Source organism: Pantherophis guttatus, chromosome 7 (assembly GCF_059756535.1).
Source record: "Pantherophis guttatus breed Tessera chromosome 7, ASM5975653v1, whole genome shotgun sequence".
Classification (NCBI taxonomy): Eukaryota; Metazoa; Chordata; class Lepidosauria; order Squamata; family Colubridae; genus Pantherophis; species Pantherophis guttatus.
Window position 1 is genome coordinate 59,006,708 of NC_142069.1, and position 27,883 is coordinate 59,034,590.

Here is a 27,883-nt window from a genome sequence, read left to right on the forward strand (position 1 = left end):
AAAGATTCAGCAATCATCACTTTCTGTGACAGGAAAAATGTTGTAAAAATTTAATAATCCCAGAAATGCTTGAAGTTCTGTCCTGTTGGTCGGGGTTGAGGCTTCCCAGATTGCTTTCGGTTTGCCAATGTTGGAGTGTATGCTGGAACTATCTATCAAATATCCTAGGAATTCTACTTTTTCCACCACCAGTTTGCATTTATCATTCTTTACCTTTAGCCCCACCTCCTTAAAATGGCTTAATACTGTCCTTAGTCTTTGCCGTAATTGTTCCTTGTTAATTGCTGATATGAGGACATCAAGTGTGGTACTACTCCTTTGATGCCCTGTAGGAGGTACTCCATGACACTCTGGAACAGTCCCAGAGCCACGCTTACCCCAAACTGCAACTGTCAGCATTTGAATGCCCCTCTATGCATGACAATAGTCTGGGCTCTGCTGTGGCATCATCAATGGGCAGCTGTTGATATGCTTAGGCCAGGTCAAGTTTTGTGAATACTTTTCCTCGGCCCAGGGAATGCAGCAGGTGTTGTACAACAGGTACACAGTAAGCACTCTGTTGTAAGGCTTTATTTAATGTGCATTTATAGTCCCCACACAAATGCACTGACCCATCTGGCTTCGTGGGAGTTACTATGGGTGTTTCCCACTTGGCATGATCCATCAGCTCCAAAACCCCTTGAGCAACGAGTTTGTCCAGTTGCTCATCTATTTTGGGTCCTAGAGCAAATGGGACCCTCCTGGGCTTTATCTGGACAGAGGCAACCTGGGGATCTAAGTTAAAAGAAATAGGGGTCTTGGTGTACTTGTCCTGGTCTTTGCTCCTTGTCTCTTATATACAATTTTCCTGTCTTCTATCTATATGATCAAATATTTTCACCATGTCCTTGTGTAGTTCCAGAATAAGGTCCTTAATGTCCTTAATGTTTTGAATCATTAACTCCATTCCGTTTGAGTCTCCACAATTATCAGTTCAGAAACCAAACCTCCAAGTCAAATTTAAATGTCTCATCAATGTTCAATCAAATTGGTTAGTTACTTCAGGGTTCCTCCACTCCTCAAGTCGTTTTTGTATATCCAGTAGTATTTAGGGGTCTCCAGACACAAATTCTTTTTTTAATATTCCAGTCTCCAGTGGTTAGAAGGTAAATATATATAGTTCAACAGTTATTTCCCTTCATTTCAATATTTACTCCCAAGTTGCAAAAATTCACTGTCATCAGCAGATGGCGCTCTTTACTTCACTCTGCTGCCTCTCTGCTTTTATTTTTACAAGTCCAATTTATTTCTCTTGCTTAGTTTAACTTATAACTCAGTTACCTATGGCAAATTATTTGAAGAAAAGGTAGGTTTATAGTTCCAGCATCTTAATATGCCTTCTTAATATCACACCTTTTGTTTTGGGGATTCCATTTCCAACTTAATTTTCTTTTTAAACAAATATTTACTTCTTTAAATTTCCAATATGCTTTTTCACAATAGTTACACGCTGCTGTAACAAATTGTTCTAAAAGGTATTCCCCTTATTTTTTGGGGGGGGGGGCGTCCAGCTTCAGCTGTAAATCTTTTCTTACCCAGATGACACATTATTCACCATTTCTCTTCTCCTGCACAAACTTATGGTTTCTGGATGTTCCCTGGCTTCATGGCAGCCATTTTAACTGTTGCTGCTCCTAGTCTTCGGATGAGGGGGTTTTCCGAGTCAGGGAGGGGAAATGCGGCTCCCCTCAATCTGCAAGGTGGTTTCCCTTTGCTTCACCACCCCTACAGGGTGGCTATGGTTTCAAATGAAGCCCCCAGCAGGGAGAGCTCAGAACAGACCCACGGAGGTCATGGATCTCACTTCTAAAGGCGCCGGAAGTTCAACCGGAAGCCTTATTGTGCTATTTTATTATGAGTTGGGGAGATGTTTGGCAAAATTGTTTAAACAGGAAAAAAGGGCATGGTTGAATTTGCTTTTTAAATCCTGTCAGTACTTCTGTAGATAAAAAGTGAAAAATCATTAAAAAGATCACAGTATTGTAGAGTTGGGGCACTTTTTGCACTGTCAGTTTGAAGCAATCTTAAAATTTCTAATGGAAAGCACATAAAAGAGGCATGGATGACTTTCCTACCTTTCTGTAGTTGACTAGGTTGTGCCAGTTTGATGAAACATGGATGTCTCATCTCTCTTCTCTCTGAGATCCTCTCTGTTTTGCACCCTGATGCCTCCACCTTTCTGTCTTTTTGTCTTAATTGAAATGGGTCAAATTATTTAATTCCCTTTTAAACTGTTTTAAATTTTATATGTGTTCGTTTTTATTTTTGGCTGTGCACTGCTCTGAGTCCTTCGGGAGAAGGGCAGTATAAAAATTAAATAAATAAATAAATAAATAAATAAATAAATAAATAAATAAATAAATAAATAAATAAAATGTAGCTGCTTAGTGATTTCTGCTGCCATTTCCTGTCAGTCACATGGATGTGTTTACCTGATGTTTTCCCACATAACCCTGGCTTGTGAGACAGGTAAGAATTTCACAGGCTATGCCATCACTGAAGAATAAACCAAAAAGTAGAGAAAAATAAAGTGGATAAAAATGAAATAAATGCAATAGTGTAAGCCATGTGATAAGGTAGTCAGCACCCCTTTTCCTTTTGAAGAACATCATTCTCTCAAATGATTTATTTATTTTGTTAGATGTTTATCCTGTCTTTATTACTTTATAAGGAACTCAAGGTGGAGAACTTATCTAATATTCCTTCCTCCTCTTAGGTTCCACACAACCACAATCTAAGAAGTGGTTTGGGATGGGAGAGAATGATTGGTCACTGAGCCATTTTTTCAAGTCTAAAATTGGACTAGAACTCAGAGTCTCTTGGTTTCTAGGCCAGCACCTTAACCACTACTTTGTTTAAAAAGGATGAAGGAATGTCAAAATAACTTGTAAGAATTGCATGCAAAAACAGGGTTGGAGGAAACAAATTTGTAAAGCTGCAAACATCACAAATAACATTTCAGAATAATCTAGAATGATGAAAAAACAAGAGAGGTTGTAGCAAATTACACTCTGATATGGACCTGTTAGTAGGAAAGGAGACTAGAATGAGCAGTAATATTTTGCATCAAACCTGAAGTCAAGATGTTTGTTATTTATTTGCACAAGGTGAGCAAATATTTATTTGAAAACTACTTGCTTCAGGGAGGGGCGAGGTGGGTGGCCAGGCTGTGGCAAGGAGAGCCCGGGCGAGATGAGGCGCCCTTTGACTTGAGTGACATCGAGTTTGCCATGCCCACCCAGCCACTCCTACCCAGCCTGTCATTAAGGCAGAGAACCGGTTGTTAAATTATTTGACTCCCACCACTAATTTATATCCTAATTGTAATAAGAATTCAGTTCTTTATGCAGCAGGACTGTTAACAAAATGTATTCTATGAATCAGATTTCTTTATTCCACAAGAAATTGTTTTATTTTTTTCATCATCTAACTTTGCTAAGCCCTTAAGAAGTAATGGGCAAGTTATAGGTCAGCCTGAAGCCTGAGAGGTTTACATCATATTTACTTTAAGTACAAAACTAACTTATAGATGAGGCTGTTATTCTTATTTTGGTGTGAATCAAATAAAGACTGGATGGAGAGATATAGTTCATATTCTATGAGTTCTGAGATCAAGTTCTACATTTTCTGTATTTATAATAAATTGAAAAGAATAAAATTTAATGTATGCATATTCTTTGCAGACTTCTTCCCTGATTTACAAAAAGGGTCCTGCACACAAATGGAAAATACATCCATATAAGCTTCCCAGTCAATGTGGAATATTGCATAAGAAGAATCATAGAATACATGCAGGACAATACACATTATTCTCTGCTTTGCTACTTTGCTTTAGGAACATTTTGTTCCAAACAAATATTACATAATTGATTAATATCCAGTGTTGATTTTGGCTGACTGTAGTATATAAACCAAAATACTAACAAGCTCCCCCAAAACATGGAAGGAAATACATTTTGGTGTTAAAGCAGAATTATATCCCCTTTTTTTCTGTCTGAAGAGCAATGAAATTACATTTTTTCAGTCACAATGACCTTCTATTAGATTATTTTCTTCCTGCACAAGTTAAGTCCCATTTAACGGTAAATAGAGCTCCATAGTGCATGATATAGCAACTGAAAAATCATTACTTCAGCAAAGAATATCAGAGACCATTATATATCAGTAAAGAAAATTAGAATGCTGGGGGTTTCCGGTTGGCGTCCCAACGCCTCAGACGGGGAATTAGCGGGGCTCCCTGTCTGTTAAGCCGCCGCCGGCAGGTCGATGTACCTACCCTGTCCTGTAGGGGGGACAGGGGAATAGAGAGGGATCCTTTGGATGGCCGAGAGGAACAGGCAGGTTCCTCGCGGCGGGAGGATTGCCCTCTGTACTGGTGGCAGTGGATGCGGCAGCCATGGCGGCTGCCCTGAGATTGTGACAATCGGAACAAAAAGATGTGCAGGAGGAGAAGCGGAGAGTGGAGCAGGGAGTTTGAAAGCTGGGTGAGTGGAATGCTGCCCAGGCAGGAACTGCCCATAAAAGCTGGATTATAAATAAGTATGCCCCAGCCTTAACAGCGGCTGAGAAATATTGGGGCAAAAAGACTCAAATGAATGGTGGAGAAAAGACCTGTTGATAGATAGTGCTAATTACAGACTTCTTGGAAATGACTTTATTACAGATTTCGTCTTCTTTTTTCTTTTTTTCTTTTTTTTTTGTGGCTAAACGAGACTGGATTATGTTTGAGAGAGAGGAAGGAGAAGAAGAAATAAATATGCTTTTAAAAGTAAAGACAAAAGACAAACGGAAATGGAAAAAATGGCTGCCAGCTGAGAGTGAAAGTGTAAATTCCAGACTGGTTGTTACTTGAAAGAGATACTTTGTTGCTTGTTGCTTGTTACTAAAAGTGGATTATTTTGAGAAAAAATTCAAGAGGCTTGACTTTGGAAATATAATCTGTGTAATGGAGGATTTATTGAAGATCAGAAAGAAGAAACTAAATGGAATAATGAAAACTGATTTAATAAGTGTGGCAACAAGAGAAAAAGGGCGTGGCAACAAAAGAAGGACATGATGATATTATATATGGAATAGCCAATTCAGAATTAACTTTATAGAAGTTATAACTTTGAGGATATTGAAATGGGAAATAAATATACTCAGACAGATTGGAGAAAGAAAAAAAATGGAATATATCATGTAACAAGATAACAAAATATCATAGTTTGAATTAAATGGATGTCATGGTGTCTGGGAGTTTGATGTCTGAATAATCTTAGGAGATACTTTCCTTCTTCTCTTTGCTCTTTCTCTATTTTTTTTCTTTCTTTCTTTTTTCTTTTTCTTTTTTGTCTCTTTTCCTCTCTCTATTTTTTCTAATTCTCTTTTCAATTTCTCTTGTTATATTTCTATTTTCTTTCCTTTTTTATTTTTGTTTCTCTTTTCCTTTTTTATTTTAACTATTATTAATATTGTTACTATTCTCTCTCCTTTTTCACTATTATTTTTATTAAAGTTGATTTTATGAATATACAAACAATTTGATTAGAAAAAAAGAGTATAAATGATTGAAAAACATGATTTTTTGATGTCTTAATATCTTTTTAAATTTGGAATTTTTAAGCTCTATTTACAGACCTAATAATTTAGAAGAAAATGTTTTTTAAGGTGCTGGACATTAAAAAGAATTATTTACAGATTTAATAATTATAGAAAATTGATCTTAAAGTGATTCAAAATGTTGATACTTATTGGAAATATGCATGGCATGGAGGAAAGTCTAGGAGAGAATAGGAGTTAAGATATTTGTTGACATACTTTTTTATCTTAAATCAGTTAAAGATACAGATGAGAATGGATTTAAAAATAAATATGAGTAATACATTGTGAATTAATTAATTGTAATTTAATTTAATTAATTAAAATAAAATGCTATGAATCAGTTAAATGAAGTTAGGAGTGGAGAGAAGCATGATTCTGAAGAACAGTGAAAGTAAAGCTGTGATTACAGAGCCTCCATTTCGTCCTGTAACATGCTGGGGGTGGCCTAGAGAGGCCCAGACAGGGCCTGGGAGGGCTGGATCAGGGCCAGGGAGCCTCCATTTTATTCTTAACAGGCTGGGGGTGGCCTAGGGAGGCCTGAACGGGGCCTGGGAGGGCTGGATCTGGCCCACAAAGGCTCCATTTCGGTCTGTAACAGGCTGGGGGAGGCCTACACAGGACCGAACAGGGCCCTACCAAGCTTGGGCAAATGGCCAGGAGGCAAGACAAGCCTCCCAGTGAGGAGAGACTGGGAGGGAGGGGTGAGGCTTCAGCCAGTTCGGTGAACTGAGCAAACGGTTACCAACTGGTTCTAGTGAACCTGTGCGAACCGGCTGAATCCCACCACTGGCTTCTGGACCCAGAATTGAATTGTCATATAGAACAATGTGAAGGATGGCAGAAATTTGCTGGCAGTGCAGTTTTGGGTTATTAAAATGCCATGTTTGGTATTTTATATACTAGTAGTGTACATATCTATACTATTAGTTCTAATTCTCAAATTTAACACCTCGACTCTTTTTCATTGCATTGTTTATGTTTCATATGTGTAATCAGTAAATGGGGAGAAAGAAGGGAAAGCACATACACTCCCATTTTACCACGTGCTGCCATCTGAAAAATATTTTTCTACTTCTTCACATGCATTCATAGAATAATTCACATTGAATATTGAGGATTTTTGGTAGTGCAGTATTTGAAAGATTTCATGGTGGACCATGACTACCTTTGTTTAACTTGCCTCAATCTTCATCTAGATATATTGTGATATAATGTCGAGAATGATTGCTTTTGTTGACCGGGAATCCTGGAAACTATAACTGTCAGTATATAAGGGTTCATGAATTAGAATAGACATAGTAACAGGTCAGGTACCTGTTGGTGACCCAGACGGCTCGGAGCCTGGGCGTGGCTTAGGTTCACTGATCTGTATATATATATGAGTGCTTTATCGATTCTGTACTTCTGGATTCTGAGTTCTGGTTCTGGCTTCTGCTACATGGTATATAAAGAAGTTTCTTACATAAATGAATCCTGCTGAATTATTTACTTGTGTGCTGGTTGGATTGCTGCAAACTCTAAAAATAACTTTAGTGCACCTGGAGGGCACCAAGTTGAAGGTGGCCAGAGGTCCCCACATGACTTTTAGTGATGAGAATGCCTATGAAAGTGCACTACATAGCATTGTTCTCATGAGCATTCTTCCACTGAAAACAGTAACATTGTTAGGAGTCTGTATAAAAGTTCTTACAGCTGCATGCCCTTCTCTTAAGCCTTAAAAATGGAGAGATCTGTACCACTTACTTGCCATGCACAAGGTAAACTCTTCTCACTTTGAACATAGTTCCTGTCTTCCTTCTAACTGATATTACTTCTCACGCCAGTGCACTTTGTATTCTTACATGTTCTGTATGAATCAAGCTAACAATATTTACGTAAACTATCCTTTTTTAAAAAATTCCAGTTACTTGCATTTTAACAATTAAATTACCTTTCTGTATGCTCTCTGCTAATTAATCATCCCATATTTAAACTCCACTCTCCTCAATTTCTGACAGAATATATGTTGTACTGCTCTTTAGGATATATGTTGTACTGCTAATTTGTTATGTCCATTGCTCATTGATAATGGAAGGATTTGAAAGATGTGCATAAACAAATTTCCCTTTGCTTTTAAAGTAAAGTCATTTCTTGCTCATTTTGTTATTCCCAGATTTACATTTTGAATAGAATAGTTAATTACAAAAAAGCTATGCAGCATTTGCATGACTTTTCCTAATATATCTCCTCTAAAAAGCAAAACAATGTTCCATTTGTAAGTATTTTATTGGATGAGGATTCCAATTCTAGGTTCCCTGCCTATTATTGTGTATAGAACTGCCAGCCAGTTGCCAGAAAGAGATATCATGGTTGATGCTGGGTTTGTTCAGAGATCAGGACTGCTCAAGACAAGAGAGTTGTGTGGCAGGCTAGATATATCCAGTGCAATATCTAATATATGGTAGAAAACATAAAGTAATCATAAACCAAATGCACTTTCAGGCTTCCAAAAAACATCCCCAATGAAATAAAACTCCAAGGCAATACATTCCTCAAAGTTCCACTTTATTAGAGATGTCATGTTGGCACATTTGGGAAAACCCGAACCTGAAAGCTTCCAGGTTTCCCCCACCCAGTTGAAAGTTCACAACCCTGTTCCACACCCACAAGTTCATCACAGGGTCCAATCCAGGGGTGGGTTCTAAAATTTTTTACTACCAGTTCTGTGGGCGTGGCTTATTTTGTGGGCGTGGTTTGGAGGTCATGTGACTGGGTGGGCGTGGCTAGCTGATCATGTGACCGGGTGGCCATAGCTATGTGTATAGGGACTACTCAGAGGGCTGAAAAAAGTCATTTCTGACAGGTCCTTGCACTTTTGACTGGTCCTCACACTTATGACCATCCTCACATTTATGCCCGTGCAGCATTCTTAACAACCATGTCACTCATTTCACAACTGCTTTTCTTCACCATGGTGACAAGATAGGGCAAAAAACGTAAAATGTGAGGACAGTCATAAGTTCGAGGACTGGTCAAAAGTGCAAGGACCAGTCAAAAATAACTTTTTCAGCCCTCTGAGTAATCCATATGCACAAAAGGATACAGCAATAGAGAGGGATGAAGGAAGGAGAAGAGAGGGAAGGAAGAGAAGGGAGGAAGGAAGGGAACGGAAATTAGAGTAGGAATGAGGGTAAGAGAGGGAGGAAGAGAGGAGAAGGAGAAAGGAAGAGGAAGTAGGGAGGAGAAGAAGTGGGGGGGAGAGAAAGTAAGAAGGAAAGAAAAGAGAGAGGTGGTAGGTTTGAGGAGAAAGATTGCTGTACAATAAAAAAGATAAAATGGAAGAAAGGCAACCCCAAATAAATATAAAGATATTAAGATAAAGAATGAATTGTTAAATTTTAAAGAATAAAAGAGAACAAATATGAATAAATAGCAATAATTAGAAACACACATACAAACATACAATGTATTTTCTTTGAACAGAGTAGTTGGCCGGTTCACAAATTTAAACAGTGTTTAGTCATTTCAATTAAATTTACAATTTCTGTATTTCCCTTTTGCCATATTTATTCCTCATCTATTTTTTTAAAAAACAATATTACCCTTCATCCTCATCTCTAATCTTAATCAAATTCAATTTTTCCCTTCTATTCTATATTATACCCCTTCCCATTGTCATCTATTTTTATATCCATCCTCACATTGGTTAATTATGTAATATTACAATTGTTTAATACAAATTCAACATGTTAATTTAAATCAATTAGTTGTATAACTATCTTTTTTTGTAATTAATCAATATAAACATGAATATTCCAATTATTTCCATGCAATCCAATTTCTTACAAATCAATTAATTATATTTACCAATAATAATAAACCAAATAATTTCCCCCATGTATTCTTCCAAACCACAACTTAACCATTTCTGCTTTCAACACAATATACAATTAATAGTATCTCAATTATTACAATTCCCTAGTTAAATAGAGCTTTTTTTTCTTTTGTGTTTTAAAATCTTGAACTCTCCTCTTTTGCCCTAAATTTCCCATTGTTTGCACCTACCTTTTTTGGTGAGCAAAAAGCAAAAAGAAAAAGAGATCTCTCCCTGCCTCATTTTGTCACGTTGCAGCAGAGCCTGCTTTACTTTCAGTTTCGTTTTTTCCCTAGCATAGCTACTCATTTGTTTTCTTTTAACACTGATCAGCTGTAGAGCGGCCCTTTGAAGCCCACCGGCAAGAGTTCAAACAGTTTTTTTCCCTCTAGCCATCAGTTGGGACTCAGGAGGCAGCAATAGATTGGAGTGGGGCCAAATAAAGGGTAAGAATAATGCGAAGGGGAGGGGCGGGGGGGAGAACCGGTTTGGTGACATCATATTGTCACCGCTACCGGCTCGCGGGAACCGGTGCGAACCGGGAGCAACCCACCACTGGTCCAATCTATCCTTCAGGCTCAACTGGAGACAATCCCCAGTCACTCCCATCCAGGTGCAGGCAAATGTCCTTGACTCCCAGAGCAAGGAATGTTGTTATGGCTATTCTTCCACCACTCCAAAAAAAAAAAAAAAAAACCCTCCCAGGCTAAAATATGTGGCAGTCAGAAAAAATGGCTTTCAAAACTGACAGGCTTACCCTCCTCAGGAAAGGAACGCATCCTGGAACGAGATAGAAGTCAGGGGTTGATACCATTCAGACATTATATGATCCAATCCATCCTTCAGGCTCAACTGGAAACAATCCCCAGTCACTCCCATCCAGGTGCAGGCAAATGTCCTCCCCCTCAGGAAAGGAACACATCCTGGAACGACATAGAAGTCAGGGGTTAATACCATTCACACCATCCTTCCCTCCTCCAGGCGGACCCTTAGGCTTATCAGGAAATTTCTCATGAAATAGCTTAATTAAGGTGTCTGCATGAATATCCCAGCTTTTCACCCAAGTAGCTTCAGACAATGGATATCCCTTCCAATGCACTAAATAATGCAATTTTGCGAGGGAGATCTAGCTGAACGATTACTGGGTTAATCATTTTTACTATGGGGAAGGAACTTCAGGAAGGGGAAGGGGAGAGGAGGAGGAGGAGGGGCCTTACCTGGAGGCAGATAAAAGCTGCAAGGCTTTAGTTCTTGCAGTGCTATAGTTCTTTCGGGCAAGCCGTCCCTGCACAGCTCTCCTAGATGTGGTTTCTTAAATTTGCATGTCAGTCTGCATGCACAAATGTTTTTATGATTTTGCTGCAGATAAACAAAGACAAAAATTACTATAAAATTTTAAAACAAAATAACTTATAATATCAGAATAAAATAATCAATGTCCAATATGTTCTGGCAAATTTTAACTTCTTATTCATGTAAGTGGTTATATTTTATATTATTTTATTTTATTTCATTTCATTTCATTTTTATTTTATTATTTTATTATATTTTATTATTTTATTATTTTATTTTACTCCCATTGCAAAATCAAGAGGTTTTTTTTCAACAGAATTGCTTTTTGTTCATTGTGCAAGCATATACCGTGTTTTCCCCAAAATAAACCCTGTCTTGTATTTTTTTTGCCACCAAAAAACGCACCAGGTTTTATTTTCAGGGTATGCCATCCATTGACTCACCTCACTTGCGCTTGTCACCCCTGGCCTCCTTTTCACTGTCAGGGGCCGTCAGGAACTTCTTCTGTGGCCAGCAAGGCCAGCAAGGCTTTCCTGAAGGCCTCTGCAGCTGATAACAGAGCCCTGGATTGATCTGGCTCTGTTATTGGCTGCAGAGGCCTTCAGGAAAGCCTTGCTGGCCTTGCTGGCTGCAGAAAAAATGGGTCAGCAAGGCAGGTGTTGGGGTGCGTGTGGTCTGGCTGCAACTGTCTGAAGGTAAGTAGTAGGTCAGCTCCACCCCCCATCCACCCCCTAGCTTAATTTTTACCCATGCACCCTGGAGTGGGCAGGGTCTTAATTAGGGCTTATTTGGGGGGGTAGGGCTAATATTGGGTGCACATGTAAAAATCAAGTTAGGGCTTACTTTTGGGGTAGGTTGTATTTTGGGGAAAACATGGTATATACAGGACCAATAGCTTAGGCATATCTTGCATTGAGTGGGTTGCCTAATTATGTAGCCCTTTTCTTGAAAAATAAAGGAAGGAGGAAGGACAGTGTATGTCTCTCTTTGAGGGAGATGGGTGGTTCAGAAATATGAAAAAAATAAATAAACATGGTCCTTTTGTCAATTTCAGTGTCTTCTTCTTTTTCTTCTTTCCAAACCATTCTTAATGTGCATCTTTCTAACTGAGTGATAGCTTGTTATACTGTAATTTCAGGTTCATGTATGCCAACCAAATAACTTTGAAAATACAACATAATTTTATTAGTGTGCAAATAATAAAATAGTATACACTGGGCTCCCAGCAAAGTATGAGAATACTTTATTGGCAATATCTGCATGATAAAATCGCTCAGATTCGGCACGGCCTGGACTCTTATTGGATAGTTTCAGACGGGATGACGGAGGCGACTGAGACTGTTATCTGGGAGGAATTTGACCCTGTGACTCCTGAGGACATGGACAGGATTTTGGGGAGGCTTAACGCTACCACATGTTTACTGGACCCGTGTCCCTCCTGGTTGGTACTGGCCTCCCGGGAGGTTACACGAGACTGGTTTCAGGAGATTACCAATGCTTCGCTGGGTGAGGGTGTCTTCCCAGCCGCCCTGAAAGAGGCAGTGGTGAGGCCCCTCCTCAAGAAGCCTTCCCTGGACCTGGCTGTTTTAGCTAATTATCGTCCTGTCTCCAACCTTCGCTTCGCGGCGAAGGTTGTTGAGAGTGTGGTGGCGAGACAACTTCCTTGATTCCTGGATGAAGCTGTCTATCTAGATCCATGCCAGTCAGGCTTCAGGGTGGGTTACAGCACGGAAACGGCATTGATCGCATTGGTTGATGATCTCTGGAGGGATCGGGACAGGGGTTGTTCCTCTGTCCTGGTCCTCCTAGACCTCTCAGCGGCTTTTGATACCATCATTCATGGTATCATGCTGTGTTGGCTAGAGGGGTTGGGAGTGGGGGGCACCGTTTTATGGTGGTTCTCCTCCTTCCTCTCTGACCGTACGCAGTCTGTGTTGATGGGAGGGCAGAGGTTGACCTCGAGGTCCCTCATTTGTGGGGTGCCGCAGGGATCGGTTCTCTCACCTCTCCTGTTTAACTTTTATGTGAAGCTGCTGGGCGAGATCATCCGTGGCTTTGGGGTGAAGTGTCAACTGTATGCCAATGACACACAGTTGTACATTTCAACCCCAGGTCACCCCAATGATGCCCTTGACGTGATGTCCCGTTGCCTGGAGGCAGATCTGGATGGGGAGGAACAGGCTCAGACTCAACCCCTCCAAGACTGAGTGGCTGTGGTTTCCGGCGTCCCGATATAGCCAGCTTACACCATCGCTGACTATTGGGGATGAGATCTTACCCCCCTCAGAGAGGACTCGCAACTTGGGCGTCCTCCTGGACTCACAGCTGTCTTTGGATGATCATATGACGGCCGTGGCCAGGGGGGCTTTTTATCAGGTTCGCCTGATTTCCCAGTTGCGCCCCTTTCTGGATCGGGACACCTTGCACATAGTCACTCACGCCCTCGTCACTTCCCGTCTGGACTATTGTAACGCTCTCTACATGGGGCTCCCCTCAAGGAGCACCCGGAGGCTCCAAGTGGTCCAGAATGCGGCCACGCAAGTAATAATGGGGGTTGCCATGGCAACTTGAAAGCTTTGCAAATTGACAGGGGGGACCCATCGCTCCCATGTAACACCTCTCTTGCGCGAGCTGCACTGGCTCCCGGTGGTCTTCCGGGTGTGCTTCAAGGTGTTGGTTACCACCTTTAAAGTGCTCCATGGCTTAGGACCTGGCTATCTACAAGACCGCATTCTGCCACTGATTGCCTCCCACCGACCAGTACGCTCACACAGAGAGGGCCTCCTAAGGGTGCCGTCAGCCAAACAATGTAGACTGGCGACCCCCAGGGGGAGAGCCTTCTCTGTGGGGACCCCTACCCTCTGGAATGAATTGCCCCCGGACATATGAAGGATCCCCGACCTCCGCACCTTCCGTCATGCAGTGAAGACCCTGTTATTCCAGCAAGCCGCTCTGATGGGATAAATGGTTTTAATTTGGTTTTAATGGGGTTTTAAAATTGGTTTTAAATGGAGTTTTAAATTTGGCCTATGATTTAATTATTTTAATCTGCTTTTAAATTCTATTTTGTACACTGTTTTATTATGGCTGTTCACCGCCCTGAGTCCTTCGGGAGAAGGGCGGTATATAAATTAAATAAAATAAATAAATAAATAAATAAATAAATAAATAAATAAATAATGACACTTTGCTCAGCAGCTTTGGGGTGGGGAGGCAGAAGCATAGCTTATATTCCTTTGCTTTACAGTACTACAAAGGAAAGACAAAGAAGAAAGTGGACACAATGTAAATTACTACATGATGTTGGATTTTTGATAAATCCATCTGGGTAACCTTATTGTTATTTATCTCTTCCTACCATGTCCATATGGCAGCTATACCATCTCTGAGAAGTGGTCAGTTAATAGAAACCGTTTTGTTTTACTGAGCCACAGGTTCCTATCTGATTCCTCTCCCTGTCACCACTCAGGCTCAATGAAGTTTGCTAGGAATGTTTTCTTGCAAGGACACTTTAAGCAGTACATGTGTGTGGGGGGTGGGGGAGGTTCTCATAGATTTGGTAGTGAATTGAGCTCACATATGTACAGGAGTTGTACCTTTTACCAATAATCTCCTTAGATGGCCTTTTCAATTTCATCAGAAATTATGAATCTTCTTTTATTTCTATCTGCAAGAGAATGCAAACCACAGTTACCATGTTTTCCTGAAAATAAGACCCTGTCTTACATTTTTTTGAACCCTGAAATAAGTGCTTGGCCTTATTGCCATGCGCTCAAAAGCCTGATTGGGTTTCTTATCAGGGGATGTCTTATTTTGGGGAAAACAGAGTAGGATCCACAACTGTACATTTATTCCCATGAGCTTAGAACATTGGTTTGCATACAACTTTCCTAGTGTTATCAAAGCACCTGTTTCTATACTAGCTTATAAAATTGGGATTTATATAGGTAGTCTTCAACTTACTACCACAATGCACCCCAACATTTATGTTGTTAAGTGAGACATTTGTTAAGTGAGTTTTACCCCATTTTACAAACTTTCTTGCCATAGTTGTTAAGTGAATCATTGCAGTTGATAAGTTAATAGCCTGGTTGTTAAGTGAATCTGGTTTCCCCATTGACTTTCTTTGTCAGAAGGTCTGAAAAAGTGATGACAAGATCCTGGGACACAGCAACTGTCATCAATATGAACCAGTTGTCAAGCATCTGAATTTTGATCACATGATTATGTGATGCTGTAATGGTCATAACCATGAAAAATGGTCATAAGTCGCTATTTAGTGCTGTTGTAACTTTGAACAGTCGTTAAATGAACTGTTGTAAATTGAGGACTACCTGTATTTCTCTCCTCCCAGCTATGTGTTTTTTATGGAACATAATATTAGAATACCATCATTCAAGGAACAAAATTGTCTCATATGGTTACTGTGATTTCAGATCTGTCTCTTTCACATAGTGGTTACTGCGATAGAAGTGTTTCCTGGTATCATGCTGAGGCTTTGATTCACAACAAGCTTGCAGCCAAATGTTATTCTTCTTCTCTCCCAATAAGGTTCCCCCAATTACATCTTGCCTATCTTTGAAAATGAGTAGATTACATCACTAGAATAATATTCCTGAGGCTTCATATCTCCTTTTTAAAAACTTTATTGAGAAGAAAAACTACTTTTGTGGAAGCTTATATAGGACTGCATTGTAAGCCTATAAGGATATGAAACCATTGTACTCCATTTTATTTTATTTTTTGAAACATCCAAATATCATAGCAAGCATAGTTAATGGCAAAGAACACAATCTATGGAGGATCCTGCATCCTGTAGCTTGGTTTTCAGAAATACAAATGAGCATTTTCAAGTCGGCGTGGTTATATTTGCAAATTGGATTTGTGTGTTGGGGGGGGACAGGACAGAGGGCTGAGAGAAATTAAAGGGCTACTTTGAAATTTATGATGTTATTATTTTATTAAAAAAGAGATCAGCATACAAAAAATAAAGGATCAATACATACTAAGACTGTAGCCAAAGTGTTGACTTTTTATTTTGCTTTTTTACACAACTAACTTTCCATTTCCACTTGCCTTTAGAACCATAGGCTATAAAAAGAAATATGTGAAAATTCCACATGGCCATATATGGGTAGAAGGCGATCATCATGGGCACAGCTTTGACAGCAATGTTTTTGGTCCGGTAAGAACATAATTATTGTACAAAACACTATGTTCATGTCATAAAATATATATTTTATTACAGTATAACAATACAATATACAATAATTTAAAAGAGTGCACCATTTAAGCTTTTTTATGAGCATTAAGAAAGATTGCTAGGAGCAGCTTCTCCCATCAGAGAGTTGCAGGAAACTTTTAATGACTGATATTTAAAAGGAAAGGAAAAGCCTTCTTTGATCTGAATGTGACTCATAACTTCCTCTTCCAAATGAACATTTGCAATAACCATAGCTTCCCTTACATTTGGCAGAGCTGCTGACCATACTTCCTTCCATTTGGCTATAATTAGTGCCTTAGGAAATTGTGTATTCCTATTATGACTTGACATTTATTTAGTGCCAACTGTGGACTAGGAGCTAAATAGGACACAGAAAAGCCAAGAGGTTTTTATAAAGCATATTAGACAACCGTTTCTGGAATAGAGGTAAGAGTGTGACAGTTTTAAATGAAAATGAAAGCACTTGTGTAGAAGAAAAATATATGATGCAGTGAAGAATTTTCTTAGAAGAGAAGTGGATCTTCATAATTTCTTTCCAACCATCTATTGAATTGAAAAAATAATGACAAAAAAGTGAGATGAACATTAGAGAGAGGTAATGGTACTGGGAGGGAAACAAAAAACAAAAGGACTTCCGGTGGCTCCGTGATCGCTGATGGACAGTCCTTTAGGAGCTCCAACCCCCCGATTCTGTTTGCCGCTAGAACAGCGAAAATCAGCTGTCTAGCAGCTCGAAACTCTCCCCCTGGGGAAAAGGGGGAGAGAAGAGCAGAGGGGTTTGGATAGAGCTCCCCTAGACCCCCAGGTTTTTCTTTTTAAGCCTGGGGTTTGCAGGGTGAGAGCTCCCTGAAAGCTCTTCAGTACTCCGAATCCGGGATGAGTCTGCTTTATGCAGAACAAGGCATCGTGACCACACCAGCATCAGCAACTTTATTTTAAGGGGAAAAAATTTGGACTTGAAAGCTGGCAGAGCAAACACAGGAGAAATGAAAATTGCAAGTACTAAACTTTAACTCCAAAATCTATCACTTCCCTCTGAATCTCTGTGGTAGAAAGGGAAAGTAAGATGGCGTGTGACTCTAACGGGGCGTGGAAAAGTGAAACTTAGATACAAAAGTATTATGTGGTGTTGAAAGCCCCTGTTTAAAAGAAGAGGATTTTATTTTAAAAGGAGAAGGATTTAAAAATTATATCTAAGGAAAAAAAATTGCTGGCTTTTTTGAAAGTGATGAAGGCTCACAAATGCTGACTGTGGATCTTTTGAAAGAAGTTTTGGAATCATTTTTGGAATCATTGGATAATTTTGTTGGGCAGCAGACCAAAATGGCGGCACCACAGTGACCCCCGAACTTAGGGAGGCGATGTTCGACATTTTCAGGAGTGTCGGGGGTCAGTTAACCATCTTTTGACCCCCTCCCAGAGAGCCGAGGTGTTGCCGGCTCGATAGAGCCATGGATGGAGCCTGAGGAACAGCTGACTGTCAGGGAGGAGGTTAGAGGACGGCGTGGAGAACGGCGCAATCAGGGCCCAGCTGTCGGGGCCTAGGCGGCCACCAGGGCTAGCACAACCGGCGCCGTGGGCAGCGAGGTTGCTGTGGTGGTGGCGCTGACGACGATGGTGCTGACAGGAATGCCGGGGCAGCTAAAGAACCGCGGTTCGGAGGCAGGCTTGGGTGCCACCGGCAGCAGCACGGAGGTGGCAGCGATGGCTACAGTGGCGGAGGTGACTGTGGTGATGAGGGTGGTGGCGCTGGAGGTGGCGTGGGCAGCGGCAGTACCTGGAGGCTTGGCTGCAAAGACGCCCCCGTTGTTGGTGGAGAAGAGGGCAGCATTACAATCGTTAGGATCCCTCAGTTTTTGAGGGATCTGGACACTCCCCCTCTTTTTTTTTTCTAAAGCATTGGAGGGGGCTTAATGGGCTGAATGGCCTGAAGATCAAGCTTATGGGGAAGGAACTGAGGATTGTCAGCTGGGAGATGACAGTTGGTCTCCCCCTTAACTGTTCCCCCCCCTTATTAGGCTTAGGCCTAATATGGCCACTCAGCATAAATTTACAACTTTTGATTGATCTGCAGCCTTATTTGACCATTATTTGACCATCTTGTCCCCCCTGGGTTACCCGGATTATTCGATTATTCAATCATTTATTCCATCCTATGACTACACCTTGCTTTTTTCTGAACTAAGCCTCGGCTATCGCTGGTGTCAGAACGGGAGGAGGCACAGACACCAAGAGTCTTGGACTTGAGGCTGTAATTGCTGCTAAAGATGCTTCAACAAAGTACTGAGTGAAGGGTCTGAATGCCAATATAATATTTCAGTTTTTTCTTTTTAATAAATTTACAGATATTTCTAAAATTCTGTTTTCACTTTGTCATTATGGGGTAATGGGTGTAGATTAATGAGGGAAAAAATGAATTTCAATAACTGTAGAATCAGGCTGCAGCATAACAAAATTGACAAAAGTGAGAAGACCTGAATACTTTCTGAATCCACTGTACATGTGTATAATTATAAATAAATACATATAAGCACACACAAATGTATTAATCAGGTATAATATAAGTGAAAATTTTCTCTATGTATTAAATTCATCGATCATCTAAGTCACTATAAGTTCAATAACAATAACTCAATAGCTGATATATACTAGTTACAAGTTTCAACCCTTGCCCTTCAGATAAGAATTATAATTTCTTAAGTTTAAAACATTTGCATACTTCCAATTGATGATCAGATGTTAAACTCTATATCTAGTCTTTATATTTTATATCTGTTACCATGACAATTTTAAAATATACTCTAGGTAGTAATTTTGTTGCTTGTAATCAAGCTTGATTAAAATGAATATGTAAAATCTCTTCTTGGTGATGGGGAGGGCAATCTGAGCGAAAGCAGGGATAAACTGGTGAGAAAAGTTGGCAAAACCCAGGAAGCTTTGTAACTGTTTACGCATGCATGGAGGTTCTCAATCAAGTACAGCCTGCACTTTTAGAGGATCCATTTCTATGCCCTGGTGTGAAATGCAGTACCCCAAATAGTCAATCTTCTCTTGGTGAAATTCACATTTAGAAAGTTTAGCATAAAGTTTGGCACAACGAGTTTGTTTAAAATCACCCTGACTAGTTTTACATGTTCTGCTTTGGTCTCTGTATATATTAAAATGTCGTCCAAGTAGACCAGGCCCCCCTTATACAAATGCTGATATAGCACTTCATTTATTAACTGCATAAACACTGCAGGGGCTCCTTGTAACCCAAAGGGGAGCACCTTGAATTGGTAGCACCCGAGGGGGGTATTAAATGCCATTTTCCACACATCCCCCTCCTTAATTCTGACACGGTAGTAAGCCTCCCTTAATTCCAGCTTTCAAAACACTTTCCCTTTAGCGAGGTGTGCTAGCATATCTTTCATACGGGGGAGGGGGTACATGTTCTCCACACTGATCGCATTCAGGTTACAAAAATCAGCACATAGGGAGTTGGAAGAGCTGAGCCATCTTTTTTCTCTCTAGATAGCACTAGAGCTGCAATTTTTGGTTGGTCTGGTTCGATGAAACCCCTTGCTAGGTTTTTCTCAATAAATGTTCTCAGCTCTTCCAACTCCCTCGGTGACATGCTGTACATCTTGGGTTTAGGGAGTTTAGAGCTGGGTAAGATTTCTATCGCACAGTCGGTGGCATGGTGGGGAGGGAGCTCGTCTGAGGCTTTTTTGCTAAAAACCTCAGCCAAATCCTTGTATTCTATGGATATGCCCTCAGTTGGTATGGTGTGACCAGACATGGCTGTTTCTCGATTCTCTGCCCCCTCCGTTCCTTTATGTGGATTCTCAGCAAAAGTCACATTCCTCTGGAAATTTATGATGCCTTGTTTCCAATTGATTTTTGGGTTCCATTTTTTCAGCCATGCAAGGCCCAGAACTAACGGCCATTTCATGCCAGGTGTCACTATAAATGTAAGCCTTTCCTCATGGCTTCTGATGCCTATATGTAGAAGCTCAGTGGCAAAAGAAGCTGGCTCCCCTCCTGCTATTGACCCATCTAGTTGGCAGAAAGCAATGGGGTTTTTCAGCTTTCTTACATTAATCCCCAACTTCCCTACTAGGGTTGGGCTGATCAAACAATGGGTGCACCCTGAGTCCACTAGAGCGGACATATTTATCTCCCTGTCCTGGTTTGGAATAAATAGTCTTAAGGGGAGGGTAAGCAGTTTAATTGGTTTGCTTACCAGTGGTTCATCTTCTGGAACACTTCCAAATGAGTGTGATTCCTCCTGCTGAGATGCCAGGGTTTCCACCCCAAAGAGGGGGGGATGGTCTCCCTGCTCCTCAGAGCAGTCTCCTTCCCATGCCAGCCCGGTTTTTCAGGGTTCTCCCCCTGGTGGGTGGTTCTGGGCAAGTGTTTGCAAATGACACTCTGCAGCTCGGTGCCTCTCTTTTCCACACTTGAAACAGGCTGAGGATTTTGGAGAGAATGCGGTTTGTGGTTTGAGGAGCTCTTGCTTCCATTGGGATGGAAATTTCTTCCATGTGTCGAGCCCCAGCTGGGACTTGCCATCACTGGGGGCCTGGGGAAGTCGGAGCATTGGTAATACCCACCTGAATGCCTGGGACGGTGGGGGAAGCTCCACACAGCAACCAGCTGGGTCCAGCATTGAGCGGCATGCAGGCTTGACGAGATCGGCACAGCTTCCCGAATCTGAGTTGCCGGTGCTGACCTATGACGCTACGGGAGCGCCAACAACATTGATGGGCGGGATTGTCAAAACCGCCGAACAGCTGATGGGGGGGTTGGGGATTGCATACCGGATGGTGGTTTAACAGGGGAGGGAATAAATAGTGCTGCACGGCGGTTGCGGGCAGCGCTGACTTAAACCCCATGATCCGGCTTGTTCTGTTCTTCTTGCTGTGCTGCTGCTTAGACCTAGATTAAACTGTTGCAAATCGACATCGTTTCTTGGTTCTTTTTGATGGCCACGGACAGGGTGAGAGACAGAGCCGAGAGAAAGTCAGTGCTTCCCTTCATCTGTGACTATTTCTGTTGAGCTGGTGATCCCGTTTGCTGAAAGTTTGGAGAATGGCAGAGGGGATGGTGCCAGGAGGGATTGAGATGGAGCTGTTGGCTGAAGCAGCAGAGGAGGAGGTGCAAGAGGAGACCGCTGAGCAACCAGTGGTGAGACTGAAGATACAATAGACCCAGGGTGAGGACTGTCAGGCAGAGGAGGGTCTCCAGGTGCAGAGGAGCCATCCTGGACAGTCAGCTACTGGGGAGTTGTGGCACAGCTCTGCTCTTACTGGAACAAAGTTATCAACTCCCCCTCCTTTAGGTCCATCTTTCCAGGGTTGGAGGGAGAGACGTTGGACAGATGATGAAGAGGGGGAGTGGAGCTATGCTACAGGCCCTGGCCCTAGCACCATGGATACCCTTCGGGAACGATTCGAGGAAGCCAGTTTCTGTGACGCCCCCTCATGGCAACCGTGGGCTACTGGTTTGGAACCTTTGCAAGGCCCGTCTTGGCAGGACACTGGGACATCTAGTTCAGAGGTTCATTTCCACCTTACCAGCCCCAAACTACAGAAAGAGCAAGCACCGGGTCGGGTGGAAGACCATATGGTGTCCTGGGACCAGGGGTCTTCTCTGAGAGAGGTGGGGGGTTCAGAACACCAACCTCAGTGGCAGGAGAGGGGGCCTGCGAGAGGAACCCAACAGCCATCAACGGACTGACCATGTGCAGAGCGAGTAGAATACCTGATCCTCCTGCTAAGGACTATGTACGAGACTACCGGAAGATTGCGAGGTGCCTGGTCTGTTGGCCGGTACGAATGTTAGTCCAACGGTTTCACATGGGGTTGGACTGAGACCTGCGACAGGCCTGTGTGTATAGAGGCCTGGCTCCATATTTGGCTGTTTGGTTCAAGGCAGCAATAGAGCTGGACGTGGGACTCAGAGAGTTCCGGGTGTGACCCAAGGGGAGCTTAGGACAGAGGAAAAGCCTAATAGAAAAACCAACAGAAAAACCCCAAGGCTTAAGAGAGTCCAGACCATGTGTGATCCCGGAACCAATGGAGAGATCCCGACGACCGGTGTTTCGCTGTTTTAGGTTGGCCACAAAGCAGCTGAATGCCCCATGCCATCACCACGAATACAGCCCCAAAAGTCAACCTCTGGAGTTTTAACCAGAGGATGGGCACTGCAACCACCAGAGAGATCCCAAGTGACACAAGGCCCAAGGTGGCTACAGAAACCCAGGCCAGAGACCCCATATTGACTCCGATGGTGGGGAAGTTTCCTGTAGTGTCTGGGGACAGTGATGACAAGGACCTGGAAGACCCAATGGTGAGCGACCCCATTTATCCTTTTGTGATACCGGTGGTATTGAGGAACCCTCGTGCTACCACCAGAATCCAATATGGGGCTTTGGTGGATTCGGGGTGTACCCGGTGTCTTATCCGCCAAGCTGTGGTAGATGCCCTGGGACTGCAGGTGTTGCGGCTAAAAACTCCAGTTACATTTGAACAGATGGATGGATCATTGTTGGGAGGGAGGGGCAGCTACCCATGTGACAGAGAGACTATTCCTGGAGATAGGAGACCACCGAGAGGCTATTCACTTTATTGTGATCAAAAAGATGATTGAACCAATAATATTGGGGTTAGCTTGGCTTGACAAGTGGCAGCCCAACATTTGGTGGTAAGCGGGATATCGAAAACTAAGATTGACACTTGGTCCGGATCCGTATTATCCGGATTCGGATAATACCCCACCTGCACCGGCTAATGAAGGGGCTAAGAGAAAGGGTGTGCTTCGGTGGTTCCCCCTCCAGAACAGGGGTTCCCTAGAGTCTATGAAGATCTCGCTGTTGTCTTTAGTGAAGAGGAGTGTGAGGTGTTGCCCCCTCATCAACCAACAGACTGTGCCATCGAGTTGGTTCCTGGGGCTACACTGCCGAAGCCAAGAATGTACTCAATGATGCAAAAGGAACTAGCCGAGTTGAGACGGTATATTGATAAAAATTTAGCGCGAGGGTTTATCAAGCCTAGTAGATCCTGTATGGCAGCCCCTGTTCTTTTCAGAGAAAAGAAGGAGGGTGGAGGTTACGCTTATGCGTTGATTTTCAGGATCTTAACGGAGTCTGTGTGGAACATCTGTACCCGCTTCCTTTAATGAAAGACCTCTTGGCCACATTGGCAACTGGTCAAGTCTTTATGAAACTCGATTTGCGTGAAGCTTACTATCAGGTCCGCATCAAACTGGGGGATGAATGGGAAACCACATTCAACTGTCCCGTCGAGAGTTATCAGTTTCAGGTCATGCCGTTCGGTCTTCAGGGCACCCCTGCAATGTTCGTGCAGCTTATTAATGAAGTGCTGCATGAACATCTGTACAGGACGATGGTATACCTGGATGATATTTTAATATATACCTGAACCATGGAGGAACATATCAGTCTGGTACGTCAAGTATTAAAGAAGCTGTTAGTGGCTAAGCTGTTTGTGAAACTGTCAAAATGTGAGTTCCACAAAGCGAAGATAGTGTCAGCATTCCAAACTATGATTTCCAAAGCGCTGACATGAATGAGTAGGAAAGAGCCTGTCAGAAATAGTAGCTTGACTTTTCACCCAGTTCTTTCCCCCCAGCAGTTAACGTCACCTAGGTGATGAGAGGAGGGGGGAATTCCTGTGACTTGTAGTAACTGAAATGATAGATGGACTTGGAAGGTGGCCAATGAGACACTGAGATTTGAGGAACAGAAAGGGAGGGGTTTGGGATCGGAGGATCAGTTTCGGCTGCAAATGAGTTCAGGACTGGATCGTTATTCTTCAATAAAGATCGTTATTCTTGGAAGGCAGGGCGGAGGATTTTGGACAATACCTGTATGACAAAATCGCTCAGATCCGGGGGGATTTGGACTCTGACTGGGTAGATCAGGGCAGAGTGATGAGGAATAGTCTTGAGAATGTTATCTGGGAGGAGTTTGACACTGTGACTCCCGATGATGTGGACAGGATTTTGGGGAGACTTAGTGCGGCCACATGTTTACTGGACCCGTGTCCCTCCTGGTTGGTACTGGCTTCCCGGGAGGTTACACGAGGCTGGCTCCAGGGTGTTATCAACGCTTCGCTGAGTGAGGGCCACTTCCCCGCTGCCTTGAAGGAGGCGGTGGTGAGGCCTCTCCTCAAGAAGCCGTCCCTGGATCTGGCAATATTGGCCAACTACCGTCCTGTCTCCAACCTTCGCTTCATGGAGAAGGTTGTGGAGAGTGTGGTCACACGACAGTTCCCACAATTCCTGGAGGAAACATCTTATCTAGATCCGTTCCAGTCAGGTTTCAGGTCTGGGCACAGCACAGAAATGGCATTGGTCGCGTTGGTTGATGATCTCTGGAGGGCTCGGGACAGGGGTTGCTCCTCTGTTCTGGTCCTGTTAGATCTCTCAGCGGCTTTTGATACCATCGACCATGGTATCATGCTGCACCAGCTGGAAGAGTTGGGGGTGGGAGGCACCGTGTTGTGGTGGTTCTCCTCCTTTCTCTCCGACCAGTCGCAGTTTGTGTTGGCAGGGGGGCAGAGGTCAACCTCGAGGCCTCTCATCTGTGGAGTGCCGCAGGGATCGGTCCTCTCGCCCCTTCTGTTCAACATTTATGTAAAGCCGCTGGGCGAGATCATCCATGGCTTTGGGGTGAGATACCACCAGTACGCTGATGACACCCAGCTGTACATCTCCACCCCAGGCCACCCCAATGATGCCCTTGAAGTGATGTCCCAGTGCCTGGAGGCTGTGCGGATCTGGATGGGGAGGAACAGGCTCAAGCTCAACCCTTCCAAGACTGAGTGGCTGTGGCTCCCGGCATCCCGATATAATCAGTTGACTCCATCACTGACTATTGGGGGCGAGTCTTTGGCCCCCACAGAAAGGGCTCGCAATCTGGGAGTCCTCCTGGATATGCAGCTGTCCTTGGAGGAACATCTGACGGCTGTAACCAGGGGGACCTTTTATCAGGTTCGCCTGATCCGCCAGTTGCGGCCCTTTCTTGATCGGGATTCCCTGTGCACAGTCACTCATGCCCTCGTCACCTCTCGCCTTGACTACTGCAACGCTCTCTACATGGGGCTCTCCTTGAAGAGCACCCAGAGGCTCCAACTGGTCCAGAATGCAGCAGCGCGGGTAGTGATGGGAGCAGCATGGCGCTCCCATGTAACACCGCTCCTGCGTGAGCTGCACTGGCTCCCAGTGGTCTTCCGGGTGCGCTTCAAGGTGCTGGTTATCACCTTTAAAGCGCTCCATGGCATCGGGCCTAGCTATCTTCAAGACCGCCTGCTGCTACCGACGACCTCCCATCGTCCCGTGCGCTCCCACAGAGAGGGCCTCCTCAGGGTGCCATCAGCCAATCAATGTAGGCTGGTGACCCCCAGGGGGAGGGCCTTCTCTGTGGGGGCACCTACCCTCTGGAATCAGTTGCCCCCAGAGATAAGGAGAATCCAAGACCTTAGTGCCTTCCGCCGTGCCCTTAAAACCCAGTTTTTCCAGCAAGCCGGGCTGGCTTAAGAAGAAATTTTAAATGTTTTAATTGGTTTGTATTTTTAATTTTGGGCCAAATTTATATATATTTTAATTGTTTTTTAATATTTGTATTTTATGTTTTTTAATTCTGGCTGTACACCGCCCTGAGTCCTACATTGGAGAAGGGCGGTATAGAAATTTAAACAAACAAATAAATAAATAAATAAATAAGAGATTTCATCAAAGACTTTGTGTTTGAGAATGAAATTTATTGGAGATAACATCAGAACCTGACAGATAGATTACCTGGGCTACAGGATATCAGGAGATGGCGTGGAGATGGATCCATGGAAAGTCCAGGCGATTGTGGATTGGCAAACCCCGAGGATGAGAAAACAACTCCAAAGTTTCCTCGGATTTGCCAATTTTTATCGACAGTTTATTCCTGCATTCGCCAAGATAGCATTATCCCTGACAGACCTTTTGTGCACTAAACCCCACACCTTGAGACCAAAACCGGGCCAACTATTGAATTGGATGACAACATGTCAAACAGCGTTCGAGCAGTTAAAATACTTGTTTACCCAAGAACCGGTCCTCAAGCATCCCGATCCAGCACAAGCGTTTATTGTTCAGGCGGATGCTAGTGACGTGGCTGTGGGGGCGGTACTCTTACAAAAGGATGGACAGGATCATTTACAACCGTGTGCTTATACCTCCCGCAAATTAAGCCCCACAGAATGAGGATGGGCAATATGGGAGAAGGAGGCCTTTGCTGTGAGATGGGCATTGATGACGTGGCGTCACCTCCTTGAAAGAGCATCACATCCATTTGAGGTGTGGACGGATCATAAGAACCTGGAAGCACTACAAACGCAGAGACAGTTATCCCCTAAACAAGTGCGGTGGTCTCAGTACTTCCACAGGTTCTCATTCCATTTGAAATATGTCCCGGCTGGGAAGAATTTCCTTGCGGATGCCTTATCCCGTATGCCACAATACAACAGCAAACGGGAGGAGGTAGTAGAAGCCCTCATACCACCTAGTCAGGTGTCACATAATATATCAACAGTGCTTAGGTCATGTGCCTTCCTTACATCCTTCATGGCCGAACTAAAGACAGCGGTACAACGTGATCAGTGGTTGGCACAGAATCAGGCTTTAGTAACCGTTCAGGAGGGTTTAGCATGGAAAGGGGATAAACTGTATATTCTGGTATGCCTCCGGATATCTGTCCTACGACGGTGCCATGATTCAAAACCAGCGGGGCATTTTGGATTTCTGAAAACACTTCATCTTATCAGACGGCAGTTTTGGTGGCCACAGATGCGCAGAGACATCGAGAGATACGTGAAGGGGTGTTCAATATATGCAGCGGCTAAATCATGGTCAGGGAAGCCAATTGGATTGTTACAAATGGTAGCTGATCCCAGTAGACCATGGGAGGAGATCGCTATGGACTTCATAGTCGATCTCCCCGCTAGTAACGGGTACACTGCAATCTGGACAGTGGTGGATTTGTTCTCGAAGCAGGCCCATTTCGTGCCCTGCAGAGGTTTACCATCTGCACGACGATTGACTGATATGTTTCTTCAACACATCTACCGCCTCCATGGGGTCCGTAAGCAGATTATATCAGATCGAGGAGTCCAGTTCACCGCCAAATTCTGGAGATATTTTATACGCCAAATAGGATCTACCCAGGGTTTAAGTTCTGCCTTCCATCCCAGTACCAATAGAGCAGCAGAATGGGCCAACGCCACCGTAGAGCAATACCTCCATTGCTATGTCTCTTACCAACAATCCAATCGGTCTGGTCTCCTTCCGTTCGTGGAGGTGGCTTACAATAATATAACTCATTGCAGTACGGGTCTTTCTCCCTTCCAGATTGTATATGGCAGGGAGTTCCCAATTATACCAGAAGTAGAGCCTCCATCCATGGATATGGACACCCCAGGCAGTTGGGCAGAAAAGATCTGCCATGTGTGGCCAAATGTCAAAACAGCCTTACAAAAAGCTGCAGACGAATATAAGACGTATATAGATAAAAATAGGGTGGATCCAAAACCGTTTCAAGTAGGAGATAAAGTCTATTTATCGACCAAATATTTAAAGCTTAAGTTGCTGAGTAGGAAATTAGGGCCAAAGTATCTAGGTCCTTTCCCGATTGCTCAAATAATCAACCTTATGACTGTGCTCTTAAATTACCCTCTCTCCTGGGTAAAGTACATCCTGTGTTTCACAGTAGCTTATTGAAACCTGTCACTGTGGACAGGACTAGTGATTCCTCTGGTCCGCCGGGGCCGGTACATATGGATCAATATGAAATAGACAAGATATTAGACTCCAGACTTCGTAGGGGCAGGATTCAGCATTTAGTGCGCTGGAAAGGG

At 43.1% G+C, this 27,883-nt stretch overlaps 1 protein-coding gene and 1 long non-coding RNA gene across 4 annotated transcripts in view; one reads left to right on the plus strand and one right to left on the minus strand.

Moving 5' to 3' along the window:
• The window catches only part of LOC148112871 (uncharacterized), a 48,625-nt gene extending 38,228 nt beyond the window's left edge, over nt 1-10,397 (minus strand). The window contains exon 1 of the long non-coding RNA XR_015728768.1: nt 10,233-10,397. This is a non-coding gene — a long non-coding RNA (uncharacterized LOC148112871). The remainder of the gene's footprint in view (nt 1-10,232) is intronic.
• Nucleotides 1-27,883, plus strand: part of IMMP2L (inner mitochondrial membrane peptidase subunit 2) — a 409,805-nt gene that overhangs the window by 330,481 nt on the left and 51,441 nt on the right. For 2 of the 3 annotated variants that reach the window (XM_060689055.2, XM_034408851.3), the window contains exon 5: nt 15,851-15,953. The exons of the other annotated variant lie outside the window; for it this stretch is intronic. In XM_060689055.2, coding sequence (XP_060545038.1) covers nt 15,851-15,953 — 103 coding nt within the window. The remainder of the gene's footprint in view (nt 1-15,850; nt 15,954-27,883) is intronic. 3 annotated transcript variants of the gene reach the window in all.